Source organism: Cyclopterus lumpus, chromosome 10 (assembly GCF_009769545.1).
Source record: "Cyclopterus lumpus isolate fCycLum1 chromosome 10, fCycLum1.pri, whole genome shotgun sequence".
Lineage (NCBI taxonomy): Eukaryota > Metazoa > Chordata > Actinopteri > Perciformes > Cyclopteridae > Cyclopterus > Cyclopterus lumpus.
The window spans coordinates 8,600,543-8,625,513 of NC_046975.1; the positions used below are offsets into that span (position 1 = coordinate 8,600,543).

A 24,971-nucleotide genomic window follows, 5' to 3' on the forward strand; every position below is an offset into this window, starting at 1 on the left:
AATAATACCTCTATAATAAGTTGGTGAACAATCACACACTGCACGTACGTTCATTAGCTCTGGTGTACAAACAAATGGGAGGGGGGGGGGGGGGGGTTGATGTAGGCATTGCCCACTTGTTGAAAAGAACCACAGAACAACATTTGGCAGAAACAGCTCAGTCAAATTCATTCAACAATATAATCGATTCAGCGCATTCAAAAGGTGATTTCACTTGTTAAGAAACCGCTCCAAATATTTGAGGCAATTTAGATGGTGGGACTACAAGGCTATCGGTGGGGATAACCATCGTTGAATAATGCTCCACACTCCCAATTCAGAACAAAAGGAAGTGTTCCTGTTTTTCTCATTCTGCCGACATTGTGTGAATGCAGCAGGACAACAAATAATTCAACGCTGGACTCAATTCCACACGTAGAAATGTGTTTAATTGTCATGAGGAGCACTCGGGTGGTGAAAACCGTTGTATAATGTCTTCGGTGGTCTGAGAAGGGTTATCTCGACTTGGACTTGGTGACCAAAAACTTATACAATAGGAAGTTTGTGTTGTAAACTGGAGATTGGATAACATGTGGGAATGAACCAGGATAGGATAGACCTACCCCTTTAAGAAATAATGATGAACAAATGCAGATGGTCCTTAAACAACCCCTTCAGCTATTACACTGTCTCGTTGTAGCATCGTTTAATAGAGCTTTCTTTTATCATTATTATAGATTTTAAGAATATAAAAAAATATAGACAACAAGAATATCGGCGTGGTTTTCTTTGTTTAATGCCTCAGAATGCAAAAAAAGAAGAAGACAAGTGGTCCACATTGCCTCTTCTCAATCTAACATCAGGCTGCTGTAATCAGGAAGTCAGTGTCGCTCACTCGCATCTTTTCATCATCTTGCCTCACCTCAGCCGCGAGATCACCGTCCCGTGTGTGTGCGTGGGTAATAATAATAATGGAGGGGAGGGGTCGAGAATGAGAGAGATGTGCGCCCCGCAGGCATCTCATTCAGACGGAGCGGCAGCGGCTCAGCGCGATGTCACAGCGAGGCGCGCTCACCGCACATTGATGTCTCAGCTAAGCAGATTCAGGAGCCGCCGGTCGTTAGAATGCGTCCAGGAGCGCGTCCTTCTCCTGCCGGTGCCGTGCAGCCCTCCCGGTGTCTGTGCCTCGTAGTGTTGCTCCACTGTGCCGGGGCTGCTGCTCTCTCTGAAGGCGGTGTTTACAACGGTGAGTCGGATGGTAATGTGTAGCCTCCGTGTCTTGATCTGTATTGCATTGCGTTGGAATGTCAGTTTGAAATGCAACGTGCTCGTTAGGCATCCATAATTATGTCAATGTTTTTTTTTAATTTTATTAAGAGTGACTCATCCAATGCATAAGTGGGAGGAAACAAAAATCAATAGGTCATTTAAGTACATATGCTGCAAAGCCACCCACGATATTGTCATTTTAAATGTGTTCTTTTTCTCAACAGGAGAAAATAAGCATGGTTCCCTGAGGAGCATCCTTGATCACGTACAGAGTTATGAGATTACTTATCCCACATGGCTGCATCCTCACAGACACGGGAGGTCTGCCGACAAAGAGGTTAGTTTGTAATGATAAAAAAGAAAATGGATATACAAATCTTGGAATATGTAAGTACGCTTTTGTTTGACCACTTCCTGCAATCTCTGTTTCCCCCTCCAGCATCCTGCAGAGACTCAGGTTCTGGTGTCAGCTGAGGGCCGGGAGCTCAAACTACACCTGGAGAGAAACGAGTGAGTGATTTAAATTCTCCTCTGTGTTTCATACAAAGGATTTAAGTTGTCTCTGGTAACTTTTGGTGCATGTTGAGCTCTCCCAGGAGCAGGTACCAAAATGAAACAAAAGCCTCAAAAAACCCAATTCAAATAGACTCCTCTATCAAACTGTTTGAATTAAGTTTTCGAGAATATTCAACACTGAGCTGTGTACAGTATTCTTAGACGCCCACGAGACGCCCCGACTAGTCCTGTATTTGACCAGATGTTAGCTGTCACATAGTACATTTATAAGGTCAGCGCCCTTGTGGGTGCCGAGAGGGGGGACGAAGGGAGGAAAGGAGGGTGATGGGTTTTTTTGACGACAGACGGATGACACCCGATCCGTGTGCCTTGGGCAAACAGGAAGTACGACTCTGCGTCTGCATCTAACATCCTGTAATCTGATGGAGCTGTTCCTGCCCGGCAAAAAACCATCAACTATATTCTCTCTATGTCACTCATTCACTCACAGGCACACACATTAACAAACCGTGACTCCACTGTGTCTGACTGACCGCCCCTGAGGGATTTGCCCCCCCTGCTCTCCCACCCAGCAGGTGGTCACACTGTCAGATTTCCTCCTGGGCAAGGAATTTTAATCAATCACACACACTGTGTGTGTGTGTGTGTGTGTGTGTGGGGGTGTGTGTGTGTGTGTGTGTGTGTGTGTGTGTGTGTGTGTGAGTGTGTATGCTAAGAGAGAGGAAATACAATGCAGAAGAATGAGCAAGACAAATATATTTTGAAACCATTTTGTGCAACTTCTCAACGTTTCCTGAAACAAGAAGCTGTTCAAAAGTGCCAATCACTTCTGCTTCAGGTACATTTGAATAAGAAGATGTGAAATAGGATGTCAAATATAGTACTGTGGTAGAAAAGTACTACAAAAAGGAAAATAGCTGTAGAAACTAAACTGTTAATTGTCATAAAGCATACAAAAGGAGTCACAAAGAAAGTTCAAACAAATTCACGTCCAAGAAACAGACATTTCCTTGGCATTGATCCTTTAATGCACTGTGTCTGAGAGCTTTATTGATGTAGGGAAAAAATCATGTGAATATTCTATACTGCTTCTTTCACTTATGCAAATACTTGTACGCTTGTGTGCCACAATTCACTTCGGGACTGTACAAAAGTCATTGTGAGGGGGTCAGGAAAGGGGGAGGGGCATGTGTTGTTTCTCTTCTAAAGGGAGAGTCGTCTGGATTTATTTAGAAGTGCAGTTCTTTCAACATTCTCTCACCAGATTTATATTTCATGTCAGCCGTCCCACAAAGCTGTCGCTGTGCTCCTTCATTCATTCAGTTAAAGTTGTGTCTGTAATGTTTGCTCAACAAAATGCGCAATTTGGTGGTCCACTAAGAACTTTTTTTATTTTTATTGTACACCCTTTTAAATTTGGTAACATATCTTATGTTTATATGATTGATCGATTTCGAAAGATTAAGGGAGAACGTGTTTTATAAGTCGAGACTTTAATTAAAGATTTTAGTAACTCTTTGGATGACCTCTTTTTTTTGGGTTTAAACATTGAACTAAGTTCAGCACCCCTGTCCACCCCAATAATTTTCACACAGCTCCTCACAAAAAACTACATGTTTTACAGCATGCAAAGAAAGAAGCTCTCTCTGAGGACACATTATTAAGTCTGTGTATTCAACCCGCCATCAGACAGTGTTCTTCAAGACTAAAGAACCAATCCCAGACTGGGTTACTGTTTTTTTTTATTTTAAATGTATCCTCTTCTGGCCTAACAGCAGTTTGTGTCACTGAAGATCGATGTCAGATTGTGGAGAGAAGCCAGAGCAAAAGCTGCCAGGGTGCATCTCTTGTGTCCTGACTACTCCCTCTTGTCCTCGTTGCCCCTGCAACTGTAACTCTGACACTCAGCAGATAAGGGAGGACCCAAACGAGCTGTGAGATGGTCTCGATCCATCTTGTCTTTCTGTTTATTCTCCTGCATTTTACATCCATTTTTTTGCCCTCTCCCTTTTAATTCCAGTCCACCTCATGTACACTTCACTTAATGTATCACTTCATCAAAACCTGTAGAAAGACTTGTTTGTGGCCATCAGTACTCCCAGTGGCTGGAGCACAGACTAAATCATGTTATGTCCTCCCCTACCATGCTTTTCAACGTGCATATGTGTGCGTGGGTCTTTATTTCCGGTTCGTACGAGCACCGCTGTTACTGTCTATGTGTGTCTGCCTGAGCTTTTATCTTAATGAAAGGCCACGGTGCTCCCGTAGAGGGTTGATTTGGTTAAGAGCCAGGCAGCGGCTAGTGTGCTGACTCAGAAGTGCAGGAAAAGGGATGTAAAAACAGGGAGCGAGTGGGGGAGGAAACAGTGTAACAAAGTGAGTGATGGACCGGAGGAGAAGGGTTGAGGTGAGAAAAGTCATGGAAAGTGGCGACAGTTGGGGTCAGTTTGGGTCTGAGTAATGTGCGTATGGTTCAGATATGAATCGTGTGGATGCTCCTGCTTCCTCCTCTGGATGACTTTCTCTGTTCTTCTGTTTGATGGCCTTCCTGCACACCCTTAAGAGCATGAACCTGAATTGAGCACTCCCTTGTGAAATGCACACGTCATTGTTCCTAGTCTCCCCTTCGTCCACACCTCGTACGTCTTCCACTGTCCACTCTGAAAGCGAGCACCCCATTCTTTCTCATTTCTTTCCTCACCTCGTCTGATATTCCCCAGGGCTCCAGTGCAAATATGCATCTCCCACGCGCTCTCCGCGGTCAGGGTTTGTGGAGACTTAGGCCACACGCAGACAGACGACACACATACAAAAATGCTTGTACACACACACAGACACACACACACACAGCCGTCGCCCGAAGGAACACAAACAAGGTTGAAAGCTCAGACCTGATGGATCACAGGTCTGGGGAGGAGAGAGCAGGGATGCATTCGCCTTGTCCTTGTTTCTATGTTTAGACTCACAGTGGCTCAGTCCTGTCTGCTTTGATGTCTTAATGTAGGCCAGTGTGTTAGCCTGTGTGTTGGGGAAACACTAACACACGCACACACCGGGCTTCACACCACAGCACATTGGCCTCCCTGTGCAATAATAGCCTCTTCATCATCTGTTGCAGAGTGGTATTTTGACTTTGCGTCAGCTTTCTCCCTCCCTCCACCCGCTTTCGGTGATGTCATCTGATCCTATGAGAGAATGCGACCCACTGACCCTAATGCATTACCCAACGCCCCCCTCACTATCTCCCAAATGCATTAGCATAACTCCCCCATCCTCATGAGGCTGAACCAAGCCTTTGTCTCAGCCTCACTGCCAGACAGTCCTGATTCGGCCAGTATTGCGCTCCTCAATCACAGCATCTGTCTGAACACTGGACGATGTCCAAACTCTGTTGGGCTCTCCCACCATCGCACAGAGCTGTTTGCACTCTTGATTTGAAAGCTCTCATGGCATTTAACAGAATGCAATTAGACTCAAGGGTTGACTTTTTTTGTTGAGAGTTAGATGGGACAGACTTTTAAGTCTGTACGGTAAATATGAAACTACAGCCAGCAGCAGCTGCTTAGCTTAGCATTAAGACTGGAAACAGGGGAACTCGGCCAGCTCCTCCTAACAGCACCTCTAAAGTGGATGAACACTATATATTCTTTGTTAAAGCCTTGAAAAACATAGTGTAAAACCAATAATTTGTGGGTTAAACGGGGTTGTGCGCGTGACTATGTCTTAGCCATGCTAAGTGACTTTCGGAAGTCTTAGCTGGTTGACGGCAGTCTCACTGTGACAGCAAGATACTCTGAGGTGACTCCATCCGGACAAGAAATAGTCCTCTGCGTAACCCGCATAAAACCGAATTACAGGGTTTGTTAGATCTTTTTTTTTTGTACAGGTAGGCAAATGAGATTTAGGGTGTTGGGCAGTGAGCTGCTAGACACATTTCGTTATCATTTGCAAGAGCCAGGATAGCTGTTTCCACTTGTTTAATGCCTTTCTGCTAAGCTAGCTGACTGTTGCTTCATATGTCTGCGACAGACATGAAAGTGATATAAATTATCTCAACCAACTCACATTGAACAAGCGAACATGTGAATATTGGAAAATCTCAAACAATTCATTTTAGACTTGGCAAGTGATGGTTAAAATAGGTGAAAAACACAGAAGACAACAACCCATGCAAATGACACAAAGCAACAACACACAGCTAAGCAAAACACAATTTTTCCGTCATGTGATCTTGATCAAAGGTAATATGCATTGTGTCAAGTTTTTTTTCAATATTACTCTTATTCTTACATCCATAAAAACAGTTTGTAGCAATGAATCAATGACATCGTGCCTTACTGCATGTGCATTGCAGTTGTCCTCATATTTCTAGCACACAGTTAATGATCAATTTACCTGAACTATATCTTTTTTTACTATTGGAGACACTGAAGAGTCAAATTGAAACTACGTTTTGACTGCACCTGCAGGTTATTTTGGGTGGTTCCTGCGGTTGTTTCTTCATGCCGGATGACAGATGCATTGTTTCATCTTTCATCCAGTTCTTAACGGTTTAAATAAACCACCAGTTGGCACAAGCACAGTGACTGGCAATTTCAAAGGGGTTATTGTCAATGGCATTAACTTTATTTAACCTTGCACAGCATTTTTAGTAATGGGGAAAAAGACAAAGAAGACAAATCTCAGCTGGCATTATGCTTTCAGTAGTGACAATGGCTTTGTTAATAGCATGTTGTGTCTATATGTCACACATGTCATACAGTCTATGAGTGTACTCAGCTGCTGACTGGGAGAATTGGGGAGAATGGAGGACGTCTCATGGAAGGAGGGATCCTTCCTGTATAGCAACCGGGCAAAGCTCAATCAATCATCAGCCACTCTGCCATTAATTCTGCCTGTTAAAGCGACAGAGAGGGTGACACAGATGAGGAGTGCATGATGGGAATATCCGGAGAGTGGAAGAAGCAGGAAAACTGGAGGAAGGCCAGATATAAATGCGGTTAGAAGGTCAAATCCCAATACGGGGGGTTACCCTGTTTAGGGTGACATCAGCCGGATACGTTACCACTGACTGATCCTTTTTAAGTCTCCCCACCCCAGGGTGGTAATCTGTGAAAGGATGAAGCAGACGTTTTCTGTCTTTGTATTGCTTTGTGGCTGATTGCATCAACAGGCTGTCATTGTTTCAAGAGGCTTGTCTCCTTCAGGGCATCTGACGGAAGAGAAAAGAAAAATCCCCATCTTCCCTTCATTTGTCTTCATCTTCCTTCAAAGGAATGGTTTGACATTTTGGGAAACGCACTTATACTCATTTCCATGCCGAGAGTTAGATGATAAGATCGATAATTCTCACATGTCTGTGTGCTAAATGTAAAGCTACAGCAGCTGATTAGCCTAGCTCAGCATACAGACTTGAAACAGGGGGAAATAGGTAGCCTGGCTCTGTCCAACAATAACAACATCCAGCTATCCTCTCTTAAGCTCATTGATTAACACATTATATGTAACTTCTTTAATATGGACAACAAGTTGCAGTCACTGAAAACAGAGCCAGGCCTGATGGTTTCCCCTGTCTTTATGCTAAGCTAAGCTATCCAGCTCCTGGCTGTAGTCTTATATTTAATGTGGAGATAATGAGAATGGTATTGATCTTCCCATCTAACTCGCTGCAAAAAGAAAGCAAATTAGTGTTTTTTTTCCAAAATATTGAACTATTAATTTGCTCCAATTATATCCCACAAAGATGAGAAATAAATAACAGAATACACCGCTATTACCCTGAGGTGAAACCACAAGCTGGCTAAAATGGAAAATAGGTGAAGATACATGATGAATAATACAATCTTGGCTCTGTCTCGTGTTTATTTGAGACTAAAGTGAAGTCCAGTCTTTCGATCAGTAGTACAGACTCGTAGATTTCTCTAAAGCTTGATTCTACAGCAGTTACTGTCTGTTTGATGGATCTGAGTTTGACCGGAGGGGGAGATTTAGCGAGATTGGAGCCAAAGAAAACCAGCTGTGAGGCAGGCAGAGTTTATGAACGAAAACAGGAAGAAAGGATTGAGACAGAGCTGGAAGGAGAAAGACAGGAAAACAAGCATCTGTACGAGATGTAAATATTGGGCCGGTAGGTTGACAGAAGTTTGACAGAAATGGCCTGAGCCTGAAGACACTCACTCAATCACATACTGAGACGGAGAGTAAGAGGAATGTAATGTTTGTCCACAATGAAATTGACGTTTCTCTCGGTATATGTATGTTTCCCTGATTTATCAGCCTCTTCTGCTTAGTCTGTATTGTATACTAATGGGGACATTCCACTAATGGAGAAAAGAATAAGAGGACATTTGTAAAATAATAGCCCTGTCAAACAAATGCAGTCTGGACATACAGTACCAACAAATGTATACTGTCAGCCTCTGGAAGTTACTATCCCTTACTTTAGCTATACTCTCCAGAAAGTAAAAAGGGTCATTTGGGAAAGGTACATATGGATTACAGTCCCAAAACTTTTCCACATTCTTCCTTGCATTTCCTCTTATCCTCTGTGAGGATCTTTGTCTAAATCTTTAAAGCAGTCTGGTTTTGTCTCTTTCAGAGTAAATGTTTTATGAGCTGTGTGCTGCTGGAAAAAAAGTGTCTTCTTCTATCTCCTCTGTTTCAACCAGCTTTTACTATGTATATATTTCTTTTACCATTGTTCCACCATATTGCTGCTAGAACATTTGACAATAGATATATTCTCTTGCAAATTGCCTCTGAGTTTGTGCCATCTTCCACCAGGCAGCTGTTGGCCCCTGGATACCAGGAAATATGGTACACTCCCGATGGAGTCCGCAGGTCATCCTCTCCGGCCAGCACTGTAAGTCTATGAGACAGTTTGATACTCTTGAAATGCAGTGGGGGGCTGTAAGTGAGCATCAAGTAGAAGAGAAATGGATATAAATGCAGTTTATCAAGTCCTGTAGCAGGAGGATAACAGGCATTATGGTCATAAAATATGTCATAATGTTTACATAACAAGGTCCTCTGAATGACCGTCACTCTTATCCCTATGCATGTGTTGAGCTTTAATTGTTTTGTGTTGCAGAGACACTGTTTCTACCATGGGGAGGTTCTGGGCATGAAAGGCTCAAGTGTTGCTGTGAGCACATGCTCAGGACTCAAGTAAGTCAAACTCCACCACGGGCTGTTTTCATCAAGTTTTCAAATATTTAGAGCTGGTCCCAATGGTGAAAGACATTTTTTTTGATGCAATTCTAAGAAGTGTCCCATAAGACTAAATCCCTCTAAAAGTAAAATGCTGTTCTTCAAGAGCAGATAGGAGGACTTTCTGTGAGTTACTTCAGCAAAGAAGTACAGAGCTGCAAGAAACAGAGCCAGGAGAAAAGTTTTCCCAATACTCAAAAGCAGTGAGTTAGTGCTGCAGAATAAATCGTGGAGGGAAGGTATTTGTGATTGATCTTACTAATAATGTGTCAGCAGCGCACGCTCAATGAATTAAAGCCTTCAGCTTCATTAATGCTAATTTTACTACTAAGTTAGCGCCATTTTCACAGCTCTGAACATCACTACTTTCCCTGTTCATGAATGTAAAAAGCTGAGTAGAATCCCCCGATTACAGCAACCAGGTTTCTCCTAAACACACCCTTTAAGAAAACAGATTATTGCAGATTGCCATATTAAGCTCAATACAATACAAATGCATACATCAGAGTCCATGCAGAACTCTATCCCTCAGCTGGGAATGCTCACTATGAATTTTTGAGCTCTTGGAGAGAATCCTCAGATTGTTTGTGAACATGATTTTGTAGATGAAAAGAACCAAAGCGGCACAACGGTTCAGCCTGTGATCAAGCCGTGGCTGAGTAGATAAGGTGACAGGAAACAGTTGTGTGCAGTGTCTTGTGCAAGCCAGTAGGTTAATAGGTCATTGGCTCGGGTTCATTGAGTAGAGCTCAGTATGGAGATCCTGTGTTTTCTCCTGTGTCGATCCAAGGCAGCTGAGCCTTCCTGAGAAAGAAACACCGGCAGCCGTGGAGGAACTGGAAAGCACTGACAGAAATCGTAGCCATATGTGTGTTTTTGTGGCTTCAGAGCTCTGCATCTGGAGGACGACTGAATGAATACATCTTCCTACTAATGTAGATTCTCTGGAGAAATGCAAACGCAGCATAGAGACATTGACATGCGGGCGTCTGACCTCTCCAGATGTTTGCTACAGCTGCTTGACCTGCTGCTGCGTGCATGCTCACGTGTTTGTGTGTAGACATCTGCGTTTATGAGGGGTTTTGTGAAGAAGCCAAAAGATTGTGTACCGCTCTGTCTGCCCCAGCTGATTTTCATTTATAAACAGCAGTAAATGGCTTTATACACTTTGCTCTGCTCCACCCATCCATGAAACCACCACAGCCAAATAAAAAAAGAATCCCACTGCCGTGCAGCCGTGTGTAAATTACCCACGCTTCAGTTTGACAATGCAGGGAAGGATTACTGTTGGGTATTACATTTAATCTGATGTTTTCAAGATGTATTTACAATATCTGCTCTGGATACCACAGTGTGGAAACAGACAGACGGGATCATTGATCCACATTGATTTCCTCGAGCTATGATTGGATGGAACCATAAACAATGTCTTGTTTCCCCAGGGGACTGATTTCTCTGAACACAAGCGTCAGCTACCTGATAGAGCCGCTTCCTGTTTCCATGGGTGCACAGCAGCACGCTGTGTTCAGAGCTGAGAGTCTCCATCTACCCGGAGGTAGCTGCCTGCATCACTATGGCAACGAGGAGCATGAGGAGGGGCTTAACGACTTCCTCCATGGAATGACGTCACCGCAGAGCGTGAGGGTGAGCTGGGACAGGACAATGGACGAAATCACATCCCCACGAAATCCTTTGCAAGTTTTACACAAATCGTGACATTATTGTCACCACAAATTCTGTCTCTGTTTTTAGGAAAAAAGGGACCTGAGCCAGAATATGAAGTACGTGGAGCTGCTGATGGTGGCAGACAAGGCTGAGGTGAGCTCACAGTTGTGGACAAGGAATAACAAACAATCACACGTGGGAGGACAGGTTTCATGAGGTCATGATAGAAGCATGCTGTAGGTCAGTGTGAATCTAAGTGTGAAGGTTGTCTGTCTCTATATGTGTTGGCCCTTCGGTGTACCCCCCTTGTGACCCCCGGGGATAAGTCGGTATAGCTGGATGGATAGATGTGGAAATGTTATGAGCAATTTCATATGCAGTGTAAATTGTATACTTCAGTATTATAATATACTTAAATATCGAATACATTAGTAAATTGCCCCCAATCACTCTATTTAGAGCAAGTTGTGGTACATATAAAGATCTGAATCACATCCTGTTTGTCGTCTAAAGTGTTCTCTTGAGGTTTGTGAAGAAAAAGTGTGGGTGTGTCTATTTCTGTGTACTATGCGTTTCTTGTCGTTTGCAGTTTGAGAAGCATGGGAGTAGTCTCCAGAAGACCAAACAGAAATTACTGGAGGCGGCCAACTTGGTTGACAAGGTAGCATCTGATGCAAAACATGACAACCACAAACGCACTCATCCGATTCATCTGACCCATGTCGAGTAGTGACGAGTCAAATTCTCTGAGACTTTTCCTGTCCACACCCACAGTACTACAAGGCCTTGAGCATCCGCGTGGCGTTGATCGGCCTGGAGGTGTGGACCAGCCAGGACATGATCAGCGTTTCAGACAACCCTCACAGCACTCTGGCAGCGTTCCTGTCCTGGAGAGGCAAACAGCTCCGCACGCTCCCCAATGACAACGCTCAGCTCATCACGTCAGTGTTCCTCTCTCCCACTAATCTTCCCATTTGTCCTTCTACACCCTCTCCAATGTTAGTGTCCCACCTATGTCCTCTTGGACTCCTGTTCCGAGGTGTAGATCTCGCAATTGATTCTATTTTCATTGTGTCAGACAATAGCTATCACCAGTTGTATCCCAGTGGGCCGTTCATTGTCCAGCTGGAACTAATCACCAGTGGCGTTTTGTGTCTCCAGGGGGAGGGGCTTCCAAGGCACCACCATTGGGCTGGCACCTCTCAAAGCCATGTGCTCTGACTACCAGTCCGGTGGAGTGAACACGGTGAGAGACAAGAGTCTAAACAAACGTTATGCCCCCGCACTTGAGTAGATATCCAGATGGGGTGGCTGTAACTCAGGTGGCTCAAGGGGTCAGACAGTGATTGTCCGGTTGGTAGTTTGAGCTCCAGCTCTTCCTGTCCGTGTGTTGATGTGTTCTTGAGCAAGACATGAACCCCAAATTGTGTGCCCAATGTACTTGTGTGGAAACCATTTAAGAACCAATAATGTACCCCAGATAGATGTTTTCATCTAAATAGCCGTGTATATTAGGTTAGTATTGTGGAACGCCAGCATGTATCAATTGTAAGAGTTCAGAGAGTCTCGAGCTACCTTGTGCTTGGAAGAAGAAGCTCCGAAGCCAGAGATATATAATAATCATTATTTAATCATAACAAACAAGAGTCATCTGTATACATACATGGTCCAGGCCCGGACGCGCTCACATGGCTTCGCTTCCACAGTCTCCTGACGTAGCCAACAGTTTCTGTCTGGCGTCACCACGTAAGAGACCAAATTCACGTCTCACAATTAGTTTTATTCGCAGTCCATTCGCTGAGCTAAGCTCCCATTGGTTAGTGGAGGTATTCATGCAAATACCTTTCAGAGACACAGCATGCTACGCTGACCAGCGAATAAGACATAAGGTTCACACCTGAGGGTTAGTTCCATTGGCCACTTCAAAGAATGCCTCAAATCGATAAACTAGCGGGGGTCAAAGCTCACACTTCCGGTCAAGGACAGGAAGTTCCCCTTCAGAATAAAACCCTATTATCCTGCCTACAGAATAAAAGCAACATCTCAGGTTTCAATCGGCATCCCTTTAACTATTGTCTAAACAATAAAACATCCATTCATTCCCATGCATCATACAATGAATCTTTACATTTGTCATTAACAAACAGAATAATAAAACAGTGATCCTCTCTTATGCTTCATAATACATTCCTCAGAATATTCCTCAAATTAATGATCATATCTTTCTTTATGTATTAATTTAAAACATAACCTCTCTTATCTACATGTGCAAGTGTATATAAAATCCACTACAACTCAACAGTCCCTCCTTTTATACTATTCCATAGTATAAACAACTTGTATTGGATTTTATTTCACCGCACTGTAAACATCACTGTAATACAATCTCTATTATCAATACCTGTGGAAGAAAAAACAATATCACTCCCTCCTTTTGACCCTGCTCTGCAAAGTAACTAAAGTCTAGGAGTGTTGTGATCAGATATGTGTCTATCTGTGCATATGTCTATGTGCATCTTCTTCCTCTGCACTCTCATCTTCTTGATGGTCTTCTTTCTCTGCACTCTCATCTCCTTGATGGTCTCCTTTCTCTGCATGCTCATCTTCTCCATGGTCTCCTTTCTCTGCATGCTCATCTCCTCCATGGTCTCCTCTCTCTGCATGCTCCAATCCTCGATTTCCTCGGGTAAAAGGAAAACAGCAAGTTCAAACACTATATTTATTTTATTATCATCATACTTCTGTGTTTTGTTATTTGAATCAATGTGTTAAAGGTGCACGATACTCCTCTGTGGGCAGCTCATCTGTTGGTGAGGTCCATCACAGCAGGCAGTCAGGTACACGATGAAGGTCGACGATGGAGACAAGTGTAGCTGTGGAAGAGAATTAAAAACACACAGAGCGGCTTTCTGCGCCGGCTCTAACTAAAGTTGGATATCTGAAATATATTTGGAAATAATTTTCATATTTCCCGAACCAATTCTCCAACATGTCTGAGAAGTAGTCATTCTATTTCTATGTTTTCTTTTAATCTTCTCAAAAATGATCTCTTAAGGAACTGAATTATCCAGGTTCGGACTAGCAATCTCAAACTAAATTATCAAGGATCAGCTTCTCACCCGTGGGAGGAATCAACTATTAAATGCGCTTCTGTTGTCCAACGGAGTCTTAATTACTCGTCCAATCCCTCTCTCTTAAATTTATTTCTCTCTTAATTTATTCATCTCTGCGGATTATATTAAATGTAATTGATCAACTCTATGTTCTTTTAACTATTTCAAATCCTGCTAGGATCTGATTGCGAGCTGGTATTCGTTCGGCTCTCCTCTCTTGCTCGAACACCTAGATCTATTTCTGGGGGGAACAAAACTCTTGCCCCTGGGGGTGCAGTTAATGGCAAGTCTAGTGTAGTGAGCAGTGCGATTCAGTGTCGTTTGTGAACATCTTTCTGTGTTGCGGTCCTAACTCTTGTGCCAATGTTTCACTGCTGCACCTACCACAAAAATAAAAAGTAATACCAATATAATTTCCAAAACTATTGCGCCTAGGCAGAAATGTGGAAGTAACCTCACATCTTCTCCTAGTTCTACTTCTCTCTGGGTCTTCCATTCTACTCAGAATTACCCTCCTGATTCTGCAACTCTTCAGCAGCTCGTTGTGATTCTTTGGCCTGCGGATCTGCAAATACACAATATGTTATAATGGTGCCATTTTGTTTTCATGAGGCCTCTTACCTGGAGGGCGTGTGACGTTTTATCAACGACTTCAAACAGCCCTGTCCACCTTCTTTCGTGAAGCTAGGACTTTCTCCTAGCTCTCTGTAGAGTCCACATGGGTCTCCTTGACAACTCTCATGGCGAGAGAAATGTTCTCCCTCCTTTTGGAAGATATTTAGCCATTTTAGAATTAATTGTTTAACTAGCTCTCTTGACTAGGTGATAGACTGCTCTATGTGAATGTGTTCCATCTATATATATTTCTTAACTTCTTGTCGGTGTTTGTTTGCACAAAAATGTGTGTGTGTGTCATTGTCAGACCTAATTCTCCTTAGAACACCATATCTCAGTATCAATTCTCCTTCCTCCCTCCTTTTCTGAATCAAATCCAATTGATTCAGAAATCTGAAGGAAGGGATCGGTGTCGTCGTCATTGGCTGGTGCCACATTTCTCCATGGCTCCTGCAGGCATGTGATGCTAGTTGGGGACATCCTCTCCACGTCGTCTTGTTCCATAAGGTCGACTGTGGCAGTCCCTAACCCAGTGTCCAAGCTTCCCACAATTATGACAGGTTAGCCGATCTGTGCTAACTCTGTTGTTTCCTCGTCCGTCTTGACAAGGCTGGTCTCTGTGATTTTGTTCCCTTTTCTTCTCTTGCTCCAGAGCATTGGCCACTGCTTCTTGGATCTGGGTGGCTATGTCACTCACAACAGTCATCTGGTTCTGTGTTCTCAGTCCTCTCCTAGTAGCTTCCGCATCTTCTTTTGCTATCTGTAGCTTCAGCAGTCTTAGCGACAACTTCTCCTTGTTCACTCTGTCTTCTTCCTCATCCTCATGGTGCAGAGCGATGTGGTGTGTGACGTGTTCCTTCCACACCTCATAGGTGGCATTTTTTATGCCCACTGTCCGTTGCATCTCTCGCTTCAACTTTGCAGGGAGACCTGACACCACTGCAGCCTTCCACATGTTCAGGTAGGTCTGGTCCCTGTCATGTCTGGTGCCTGTAGCAGATTCCCAGGCGTCAGCAGCTCGCTTCAGATACACCATGGCTTCTTTACATGGCTTGAGTCTGATGCTGGCCAGATTGTCCATATCTGGAGTATAGGGCCACTTGGTTCTGATGGCTCCAAACAGATGAATGCTAACAGTGTCTATGTCCTGGCTGTCCAAGGCGGCTGAACAGCCAGCAGTTCTCTCCAACTCCTGCAGTTCACTCAGGCAGGAGCACTTTGCCAGGATGGCTCTTAGGTCACCCACTGCTAATGGAGTCCCACTGGTGGCCGTGTTGAGTGCCTTGATCCAGGGGGATCCTCCACTCGTCAGGGAAGGCAGCTGGTCGACGAGGTACTGCACATCCCTGGGATTATATGGCTTGTATTGTGTTAAGCCATTGCTCAAGGTTATGATAGGGGCCTGAATCTGGTAGCCCTCTTCTTCACTGTCCTCTTGGGCAGCTCTTCCTACTGACAGCATTTGTTTACGTGGACCTGTAGTCCTGTAGTTAATGTTGGATCTTACTTGGCTCTTGAGTCTACTTGGCGTGAGGTCAAGGCGGGGGAAGGGTTCCGCTACGGGTAAAGCGGGAGGTGACACAGGATGCTGGGTCTGTGGTGTGACTCCACCACATGGTGATGGAGGTGGGGGTGAGGGGCTGCTATGGCTCTGTCTATATGCACCCATCCCCCGTTCTTCGGTTGGTGTTTCTTCCTCCAGCAGGGTCTTCACCTCTATGCATTTCCGGGCATCGATGGCTTTACTCTTTGAAATTCCATATAGCAGCAGTCTTGCCGACACAATGGCTTTACCAGTTCTGGTGATGTCCGCTGAGCGGGACGTGAACCATCCTTTCCCCTTCTGTTTCTCCCTTGCCACGTCGTGCCTCAGCTTGAGCACTGTCATCAGCTGCAACTTCTGGTCTTCTGTGGGCCCCTCCAGGGTTGTTACATCCAGTAAACCCTCGGCATTCCATTTCTGGATATTTCCCATCAGCTTCATGTGTGTCTTCTCCCTCCTTCCTGGATTCATCATGTCCATGGCGGCATGGCATGCTGCTTCAACCCATGTGAGTGGGGTCGTGGTTGAAGAAGGCTCTGACATTGTTAAAGGAATCAGGTCCTGACTCTGGCGCTATATAAGAAAATGTAAATGTAGGAAAAAAAAAATCCTAAAAGTAAAATAAGTGTCTAGACGTGCAAGTGTGGTGCAATTGGAATAAATTGTTAGTTAGGGGAAAACAGAAAAAGTTACACACTTCACAGACAGTAACTGCACTGCAGTTCCATTGGCATTTATCATACAAATCAATATATTGACAATAAAACTGGAAAAAAAAGGTTATGTCATTACTATCATCAACATACTAATGAATACATCAACAACAGTAATGCTCTGGCCAAATGTTCCAGCGAGTCAATGAGTTAGTTGGTTAAAGGCTGCAGCACTCTGGCTGGGGGATTTTCACACCTGGTGGCTATTCAGCACTCCCCACCCCTATTCAAATGAGTGAGTTTTAATGGCTGCAGCACCCTTTGTCTGAAAACTCATTTTCCTCTATTTTAACAAACATTTCTAACGTAGTATTTACAAGACATTAGCACACTGTACTCTATTTACAACGCGTTTGCAGTAATACAGAATGGCAGTTCAGCGACTCCATCTGGCTCTTACTGTGTTATATCAACTGGTTATCCAATATTTAATTGTCCGCAAATTTCGTTGTCTAGCCCGGAGCTTTGGGCCCTCAACCGCAGGCGTCGTCATAAGCAATTTAAATTTCGGTTTCTAGCCATGAATTCCTTGCCTAGTAATTCATGCGTCGTCTTTTCCAGACCATAATTTATCCGTGCATCCAAACAGAACCTGAGAATTAGTATATAGACACAACAGAGCACCCGTCGGTATAACTCAGCGAACTTCCAACCGTTTCCCACTGCAGACCGCTAACATCTTAGCTCCTACAGGCATATCAGACTTCAGTTCTGTTGGAACTCAAAACGCACAAGTGTATGGAAAACCAGTATCTAACATATGGAATATTTTCGCTTCCCAGCGAGGACAACCGGCATGCACAAAACTTCCAGTCAACATATATTCATCCATTCAACAAACAAATATACTGATGACCCCTTCACCTCTTAGGTAATAGTTTAGAATCTATGTCGTGTTTCACGCTAAATTTAAAACCTCGCACAACCAGCTCTGACATCCCCACACCTAAATGTTTCCTGTATAATCTACACAGACTTCGGTCAAACGGGCTCTGCAGACCGTGATTAATCAGCGCTGTGTGTGGGAAAGTTCAGAGAGGCCGTCCGAGAGGCCCAAACAAAGTTCAGCCTTCTCTAAATCATGCTACTCTGTAGCCTCGAGCCACTCCTCAAAACACAAGGCTCACTCAGAGGCCCCACGTTGGGCTCCAAATTGTAAGAGTTCAGAGAGTCTCGAGCTACCTTGTGCTTGGAAGAAGAAGCTCCGAAGCCAGAGATATATAATAATCATTATTTAATCATAACAAACAAGAGTCATCTGTATACATACATGGTCCAGGCCCGGACGCGCTCACATGGCTTCGCTTCCACAGTCTCCTGACGTAGCCAACAGTTTCTGTCTGGCGTCACCACGTAAGAGACCAAATTCACGTCTCACAATTAGTTTTATTCGCAGTCCATTCGCTGAGCTAAGCTCCCATTGGTTAGTGGAGGTATTCATGCAAATACCTTTCAGAGACACAGCATGCTACGCTGACCAGCGAATAAGACATAAGGTTCACACCTGAGGGTTAGTTCCATTGGCCACTTCAAAGAATGCCTCAAATCGATAAACTAGCGGGGGTCAAAGCTCACACTTCCGGTCAAGGACAGGAAGTTCCCCTTCAGAATAAAACCCTATTATCCTGCCTACAGAATAAAAGCAACATCTCAGGTTTCAATCGGCATCCCTTTAACTATTGTCTAAACAATAAAACATCCATTCATTCCCATGCATCATACAATGAATCTTTACATTTGTCATTAACAAACAGAATAATAAAACAGTGATCCTCTCTTATGCTTCATAATACATTCCTCAGAATATTCCTCAAATTAATGATCATATCTTTCTTTATGTATTAATTTAAAACATAACCTCTCTTATCTACATGTGCAAGTGTATATAAAATCCACTACAACTCAACACCAGCGATATGACACTGTCTCCAAATTGCAATGAGAAAGGAATAACTTAATATATTTTTAACCACCTCCCTAAAGAATTGAAGTTTTCTACAGATCTTTAAATAACATTTGACTCTTCTCTTGAATAGGACCACTCAGAGTCAGCTGTGGGTGTAGCTGCCACCATGGCACATGAGATGGGCCACAACTTCGGCATGAGCCACGACAGCACAGGCTGCTGCCAGGCGAAGGCCGAAGACGGAGGTTGTATCATGGCGGCTGCTACCGGGTACGATACGCAAGTGTCCTCCAACCAAACCAATGGCCGCTATTAAGCTAAGAAGGAACCGAAAAACTGATGATTTGAAAGATGACATTTGATTTCAATAAAGTTTGCATAATGTGTTTGTGCGTCTTCCCCGTCACACACCAGGCATCCATTTCCACGTCTATTCAATGGCTGCAACCTGAAGGAGCTGAAGAGCTACCTGAGCTCTGGAGGAGGGAAGTGTCTCTTCAACCTGCCGAACACCAGATCCATGTATGGAGGGCAGCGCTGCGGCAACGGTTACCTGGAGGATGGAGAAGAATGTGACTGTGGCGAGGAAGAGGTGTGTTTGCGTTTCCTGAATGTTGCCATACATGCTTCCCTTGTATGTTTTTGCCAGGACTCCTGACTCTCCACTCTTTGTGCAGGAGTGTACAAGTCCCTGCTGCAACGCCAACAACTGCACTCTGAAAGCTGAAGCTGAGTGTGCTCATGGCGTCTGCTGTCATAACTGCAAGGTACTAACATCATCTACCGTTCACAACGATCTAAATCGGATGATCATCCCATGATGGATGTGTCCCCTGGGTTAATTCTCACTATACAATGAACATTTTAGCAATTGAATTATAGCTGTCTTCTGTCTTCATATCTCTTGTCATCCTCCTCTTCAGTGTGTTTCCTAACCGTTCTTCCTCCTCTTCGTCTCTGTCCAGTTGAAAAGCCCAGGTGTGCTGTGCCGTGCTCCCTCGGGCTCGTGCGACCTGCCAGAGTACTGCGATGGGAAGGAAGAGTCTTGTCCCGCTAATTTCTACTTCGTGGACGGTACGTCGTGTGCAGGCGGGCGGGCCTACTGTTACACCGGCATGTGTCTGACCCTGGAGCAGCAGTGTCGCTCCCTCTGGGGACGAGGTGGGTAAACTGAATGCTTATAATCTGTAAATATTTTGTGCCAAGAGGGCTATATATATTATATTTTGATCACACGCAAGCGTATACAGTATTGTACATGTAGCATATTTCATACATGCGTATACACTCAATTTCCACTTTATTGGATACACCTAGCTAAAACTAATGCAGTCTAATTTCAAATTAAGACAAATTCTTGATGCAATATTCCTAAAATACACATTGACAGTTTCCAAGAATGTTTGGATTCCAAATCTTTTTTTCAAAGATACCTTGTGCCACCTACTGTCCTGACAGCATGTGACATCTACACAAGTTGTGTATTTGTATGTACTGTGTGTGGTAAAAGATTAAGTTAGATTTTGAATATGTAATACTGACACCAAACATGTTCTTTGAGTTGAATTAAATCAAGAACCCTGTTCTCCTTCTTCAGTGTTCATGGCATGATGGAATGGTAAAGGTTTCAAAGAGATAATCAGTTAATATGTGAGTAAATAAATATCTCAAAAGAACATTCACACAATTTTAAACATCAAGCAATCTCATACTTTATCTTCAGAGCAAATACATTGAGTTTGAAGTGGATGTGCCGGGTAGAGTTAGAGATGATGCCTCAGTGGGTCACAGGATCAGGGTTTGTTATTGGACAGTGTTCATATTCACGTTGCGACACAGCCTCCCTGGAGAGCCTTTGTAGTACCACAGGAGTAAGGGATGCCATCTGTTCTCCATTAGGTGGTCGCATTACACACTGTGCACACATTTGTGTGTGTGTGTGTGTGTGTGTGTATAGACTCATTCATATGTTTCTGTGCACTTTCTCCCCTCCGACCGCAGATGGCCGCCCAGCTCCTGACCTGTGTTTTAAGAAGGTAAACGAAGCTGGAGACATGTACGGGAACTGTGGCAAAGATCTGTTTGGGAAGTACAGGAGCTGTAAAGAAAGGTGAAAAACTAAACAATTTGCTTCATATACTCCATCTATCACATTTGTGTTCATCTATATTTCCTGAGAATGACCAGTCTCACCAAACTGATAGTAGCCTTTTGTATTATCTCTGCCAGGGATGCTCAATGTGGGAAAATCCAGTGTTTAACATCAGCATCGAAGCCCATTGAGAACAGCGCTGTGCGCATAGAAACCACTGTCAACGCGGGCAACAAGAAGATCCAGTGTATGGGAACACATGTGTACAAGCCTGGGCAGGGGGACGAGGAGGGGCAGGGGGACACTCTGGACCCAGGCCTGGTTATGACGGGCACCATGTGTGGTGTTGACTCGGTGAGATTTACTCAAAGGAATCTATTGTTGTGGCACTGTTTGAGATGATGGTTTGTCTATCACCTGTCAGAAAGCCACATGTTATTTAGTAACTTTGTGGCTCCAGTCTTTATGATGTGCATAAAGAAAAATGGTACCACTTATAGGAACCACTTGATTCTTCTCTGACTCATCTTCACACCTCTTCTTTTAATAGATTTGCTTTAATGGAGAATGCCGCAATGCATCTTTCCTCAAAGCTGATGAGTGCAATGCCAAGTGCCATGGACACGGGGTAAGTGTGTGTGCGTGTAGGTGAATGAGTGAGTGAGTGAAGACTATTTTCCAAAGCGTTTTGGGGGAAGATTTGGCTGCCATCCCAATAATATGAAAAAGCTTGGCAGTCGTACAAGAAGCGTTTAGATCTTTAACTTAATCAATAGCAATATATATATATATTTTTTTAATGTACTTCTCTAGTGTACTTTAGTGTCATTCATTCTGCATGTCAATGTAATGAATACAAAATGTTTTGTTCTTTTATCAGCTGTGCAACAACAATCATAACTGCCACTGTGACGCTGGCTGGGCTCCTCCTCTGTGTGACCAGAAGGGGTCGGGTGGGAGTGTAAACAGTGGACCTGTCATCAGCCACAGTGAGACACTTCATATCATTCATACATATCTTTTCTTCTACTGACAGTTTAGAATATGTCTTTAAAATTATGCAATTTTCTGACTAGTGTCTGATGTTCTGTGGCCAACAGGCAATCTCCTTCCAGTCCTGGTGGTCCTTCCCCTGGTTCTCTTTGTGGTTTTGTGTGCTGTTGGACTCTGGTGCTGCTACAGACATAAACTCCACCCACTGAAAACCTCTGCTCCATCTCAAATGTCAAGGTATGGCATCTGGGGGGTAAAGTACTAATGACAATTTACTTTCTATGTTGTGTGGCTGTGTAAATACTTTTGTATTCATGTCTTAACCCTCAGTTGTTCAGTCCCGGTCGAGGGCAAGCCTCTGGCAGACGGCCATGTGAGCGGTCATGCAAACCCGATATTCTTGCTAAAGAAACAAGACTCAGACCACCTGGTAACGAAGCCCACTATGACCCAAACAATACTGCCATTCTCTATTGTTTGTGAATATTAGAAGAAACCACTGAACTTTGTTACGGTTGCTTTCTTCCACAGGGGAAGCCCTCTCCTCGTCCAAGCCCGTCCAGACATGCTTTTGTGCGTCCGGCAGTGAAGCCGCCTCCCGTACCCGCGTATGCTGCAGAGCAGAAAGATCAAACACCTCAGCCACAGATCCATCCCATAGACAGACGATGCTCTCCTCAGGGTTACACTCCACCTTCGGTTAAATCAGCGCAGCTCACCGAGCAGAGACGAAACCAGGCCCCTCCACCACCTTCAGGACGCCCACCTTTACCTTCCTTGGATGCCAAAACCCACCCGCAGCAGTCAGTGGAACCCAAGCCCCGACCAGACCCACCAAACAGACCTCCACCACCTTGCCCTGCCAACAGACTATCAGGGGTGAGTAGGTTTGTATGTGTTTAAATAAAGCCAAGTTTGCTCTAGTTTACTGGCTGTGAAATGTCTGATTTGTTATTTTGATGCAGGAACAGCAACAAATGAAAGGCCTGCAGGTTACCACTAATGCCCTGCAGAGAGGGAAAGCTGCTTTGGCTCCATCTGCTGGACAGAAAAAGACAAACAGGTAATTTATCTGCTGGCGTTTTCTCATGTAAATCTGTACAAACCCCTTGTTAACTCCTCTATTTTTAATCTTATAGAAACTAAGAGCTCAAGGAGACGTTGGGGACCACCACTTACATCCAATAATGGACTGCGTCAAACTGTCTTTTTCAATATTCGCAGCTGACAAGGAAACTGTAGGATATGATGTATACTTAACACTCTGTGGTTTACAGTGTACTTACACTCATGTATTGAAGGAAAAGTCACAGTACATATCACAATGAGTACATTTTAAGACTTACATTTTTTAAGATTCATGCTTAATATGTGTTTTGTAAATTAGCGCTATGTGTCTGCTTTCACAACATGAAACAGCAAACCGTGTGAATTATTTTCCCAAAAGTTAAAGGAAATGTGAAGTTGTTCCACGTGGGCAGCAGTGTTGAAAACCCGTTCCAGGAGTATTTATTTGCAAAAGGAAAATGCCTGTTTACAATGTAGCCTGTGTACTAGACATGGTGTCTCTTTAAGAGCATCAGCTGTAAAGGGATATCTTATATTAAGAACAGATGCCTATATTGAAGTGCTTATGCTTCTTATCTGTGAAAAAGAATGGGATTGCAACTGGACTAAATGGGACCAGTGAAAGCCCTTCATGCATGCTGTAATATTTGCTTATGATAAGAGAGATATATCTGATATGTAGCAGGAAACGGTAGGGTTTGTCAGTTTATTAGTTTTGTTTTAGTGATTTTATAATGATGTGGTCTTGCACTTTGAGCAATCATTTTAGTGTAAAATACTCTGAAAGCCTGCAGAAGGTGAGTATTTGATGAAGATGGTGGGTGATGTATCACTTTAAGGTGACCATTTGAACACACACTGATTCTTAGTTATGTCACTGACTTCCTCTTTGTCCATGGCATCATTTAAAATAATTTCACGTTGGTAAACAAATGTCAGGTAAACATAAAAATTAAATTTGAATCATTTTGCATGTTTGTCCTACAATGTTACTGATACTGTTCAGTGGGAGTTCCCTTGTGACCAAAATGCTATAAAGTTCCTCTATCGGAGAAGACTACGTCATGTATTCCATGCTGTGTTACAGGGATAACTTTGTAATTACTGTGAGGTTCTGTTAAAAATCGTGGTCCATTTGACTACTTGGGGGATGACCTGGTTTTATCCGTAATATGTAAAAACAGCTGCCATGTTGTACCTTCTTATCAGATCTATGCAAACCCTGACACTGTGCAACACTGTGTCCTCAACTTGAATTCAAATGAACACACAGGGAAATAAAAAAAAAAAAAGTTATACATTTGAACTGGTTGTGTGTTGTCAATGCTTGTTGTTCAAACACTGGTGGAAATAAGTCCTCGCAGGACTGTATGAATGTTAAACTAGTTTTTTACAGGACATGTGAATATGAATTTGTGTGTATGAATGTTAGCTACTCCTGATGGGCAGGTGGAACCTTAGCCTCTCCCATCAGAGTCGTCGGAAGACTAGAAAAGTGCTGTAACTACAGGTCCATTTACCATTTAAAAAAAATGTAAAATGAAACACAGTGTCTCTCACTGTACGTTTTTCCTCTGTTTTCTGCTAACCTTGTTTGGTTAAAATATGTACATTGTTTGACTATAATAATTCCCGAACAGCTGAATATTGCATGGACTTTGTGGTTTGTGTTATTGGGAGAAGGGAAAAAAAGGTTAGGTGTAATCCACGTTCTGGCCACTTGGGGGCAGCGCAACAACCTGGAAGCACAACATGGAGACATCACATTATAGTGTTGGTATGGCGAACATGCTAGCAAACTGTTGCTCATGTGCACTTACAGTCTATGATGTGCACACAAGGCAGAAGCAGAGCAGCATTAACACCCACTTGGAGTCGTGTCTTTAGCCCCCTGAAGAGTGTAAGTCTCTCATTGACTCAATGTTTAGTTCACGTTGAGAGTCCCCCCACTATGGGGAATGTCTGACCCTTTAGCCGCTAAATGGTGACCAACTGTTCACCTGCTGGTTGCTAACTTTGTCCTGTCTGCCGGTTGGTGCCAGATAACATGTCATGTGCAGTGGGTTTATCAGAGCTTTTCCACTTAGACGTTAACCTTAAGACTGATCTAAAGTAACTACCTTGTTGGCACAAACTAAAACAAGAGGCTAAAACGGTCTGTACAGTTTAAGGGAACAGCAGAGTTGGATGTCACTCGTGGGCTTCAAGTGATCGGTCTTTATTTGTTATACCGATTTATACCAAATGAAAGTGGCACATTCAAATCACTTCCTGGTTTCCCCTTATGGGG

General features: G+C 43.6%; 1 protein-coding gene across 1 annotated transcript; it reads left to right on the plus strand.

Moving 5' to 3' along the window:
- Positions 1-865: 865 nt before the first annotated feature.
- adam19b (ADAM metallopeptidase domain 19b) lies at positions 866-23,644 on the plus strand. Its single transcript, XM_034543629.1, has 23 exons — positions 866-1,225; positions 1,473-1,585; positions 1,688-1,758; positions 8,548-8,626; positions 8,855-8,931; positions 10,416-10,617; positions 10,726-10,791; positions 11,228-11,299; positions 11,413-11,579; positions 11,800-11,884; positions 18,659-18,798; positions 18,943-19,120; positions 19,206-19,295; positions 19,494-19,689; positions 20,530-20,638; positions 20,758-20,974; positions 21,171-21,248; positions 21,501-21,609; positions 21,721-21,850; positions 21,944-22,043; positions 22,145-22,492; positions 22,579-22,676; positions 22,753-23,644. Exons 1-23 carry the CDS (start codon positions 1,105-1,107, stop codon positions 22,757-22,759), a joined length of 2,853 nt encoding a protein of 950 aa, XP_034399520.1. The 5' UTR covers positions 866-1,104; the 3' UTR covers positions 22,760-23,644.
- The last annotated feature ends 1,327 nt before the right edge of the window (positions 23,645-24,971 follow it).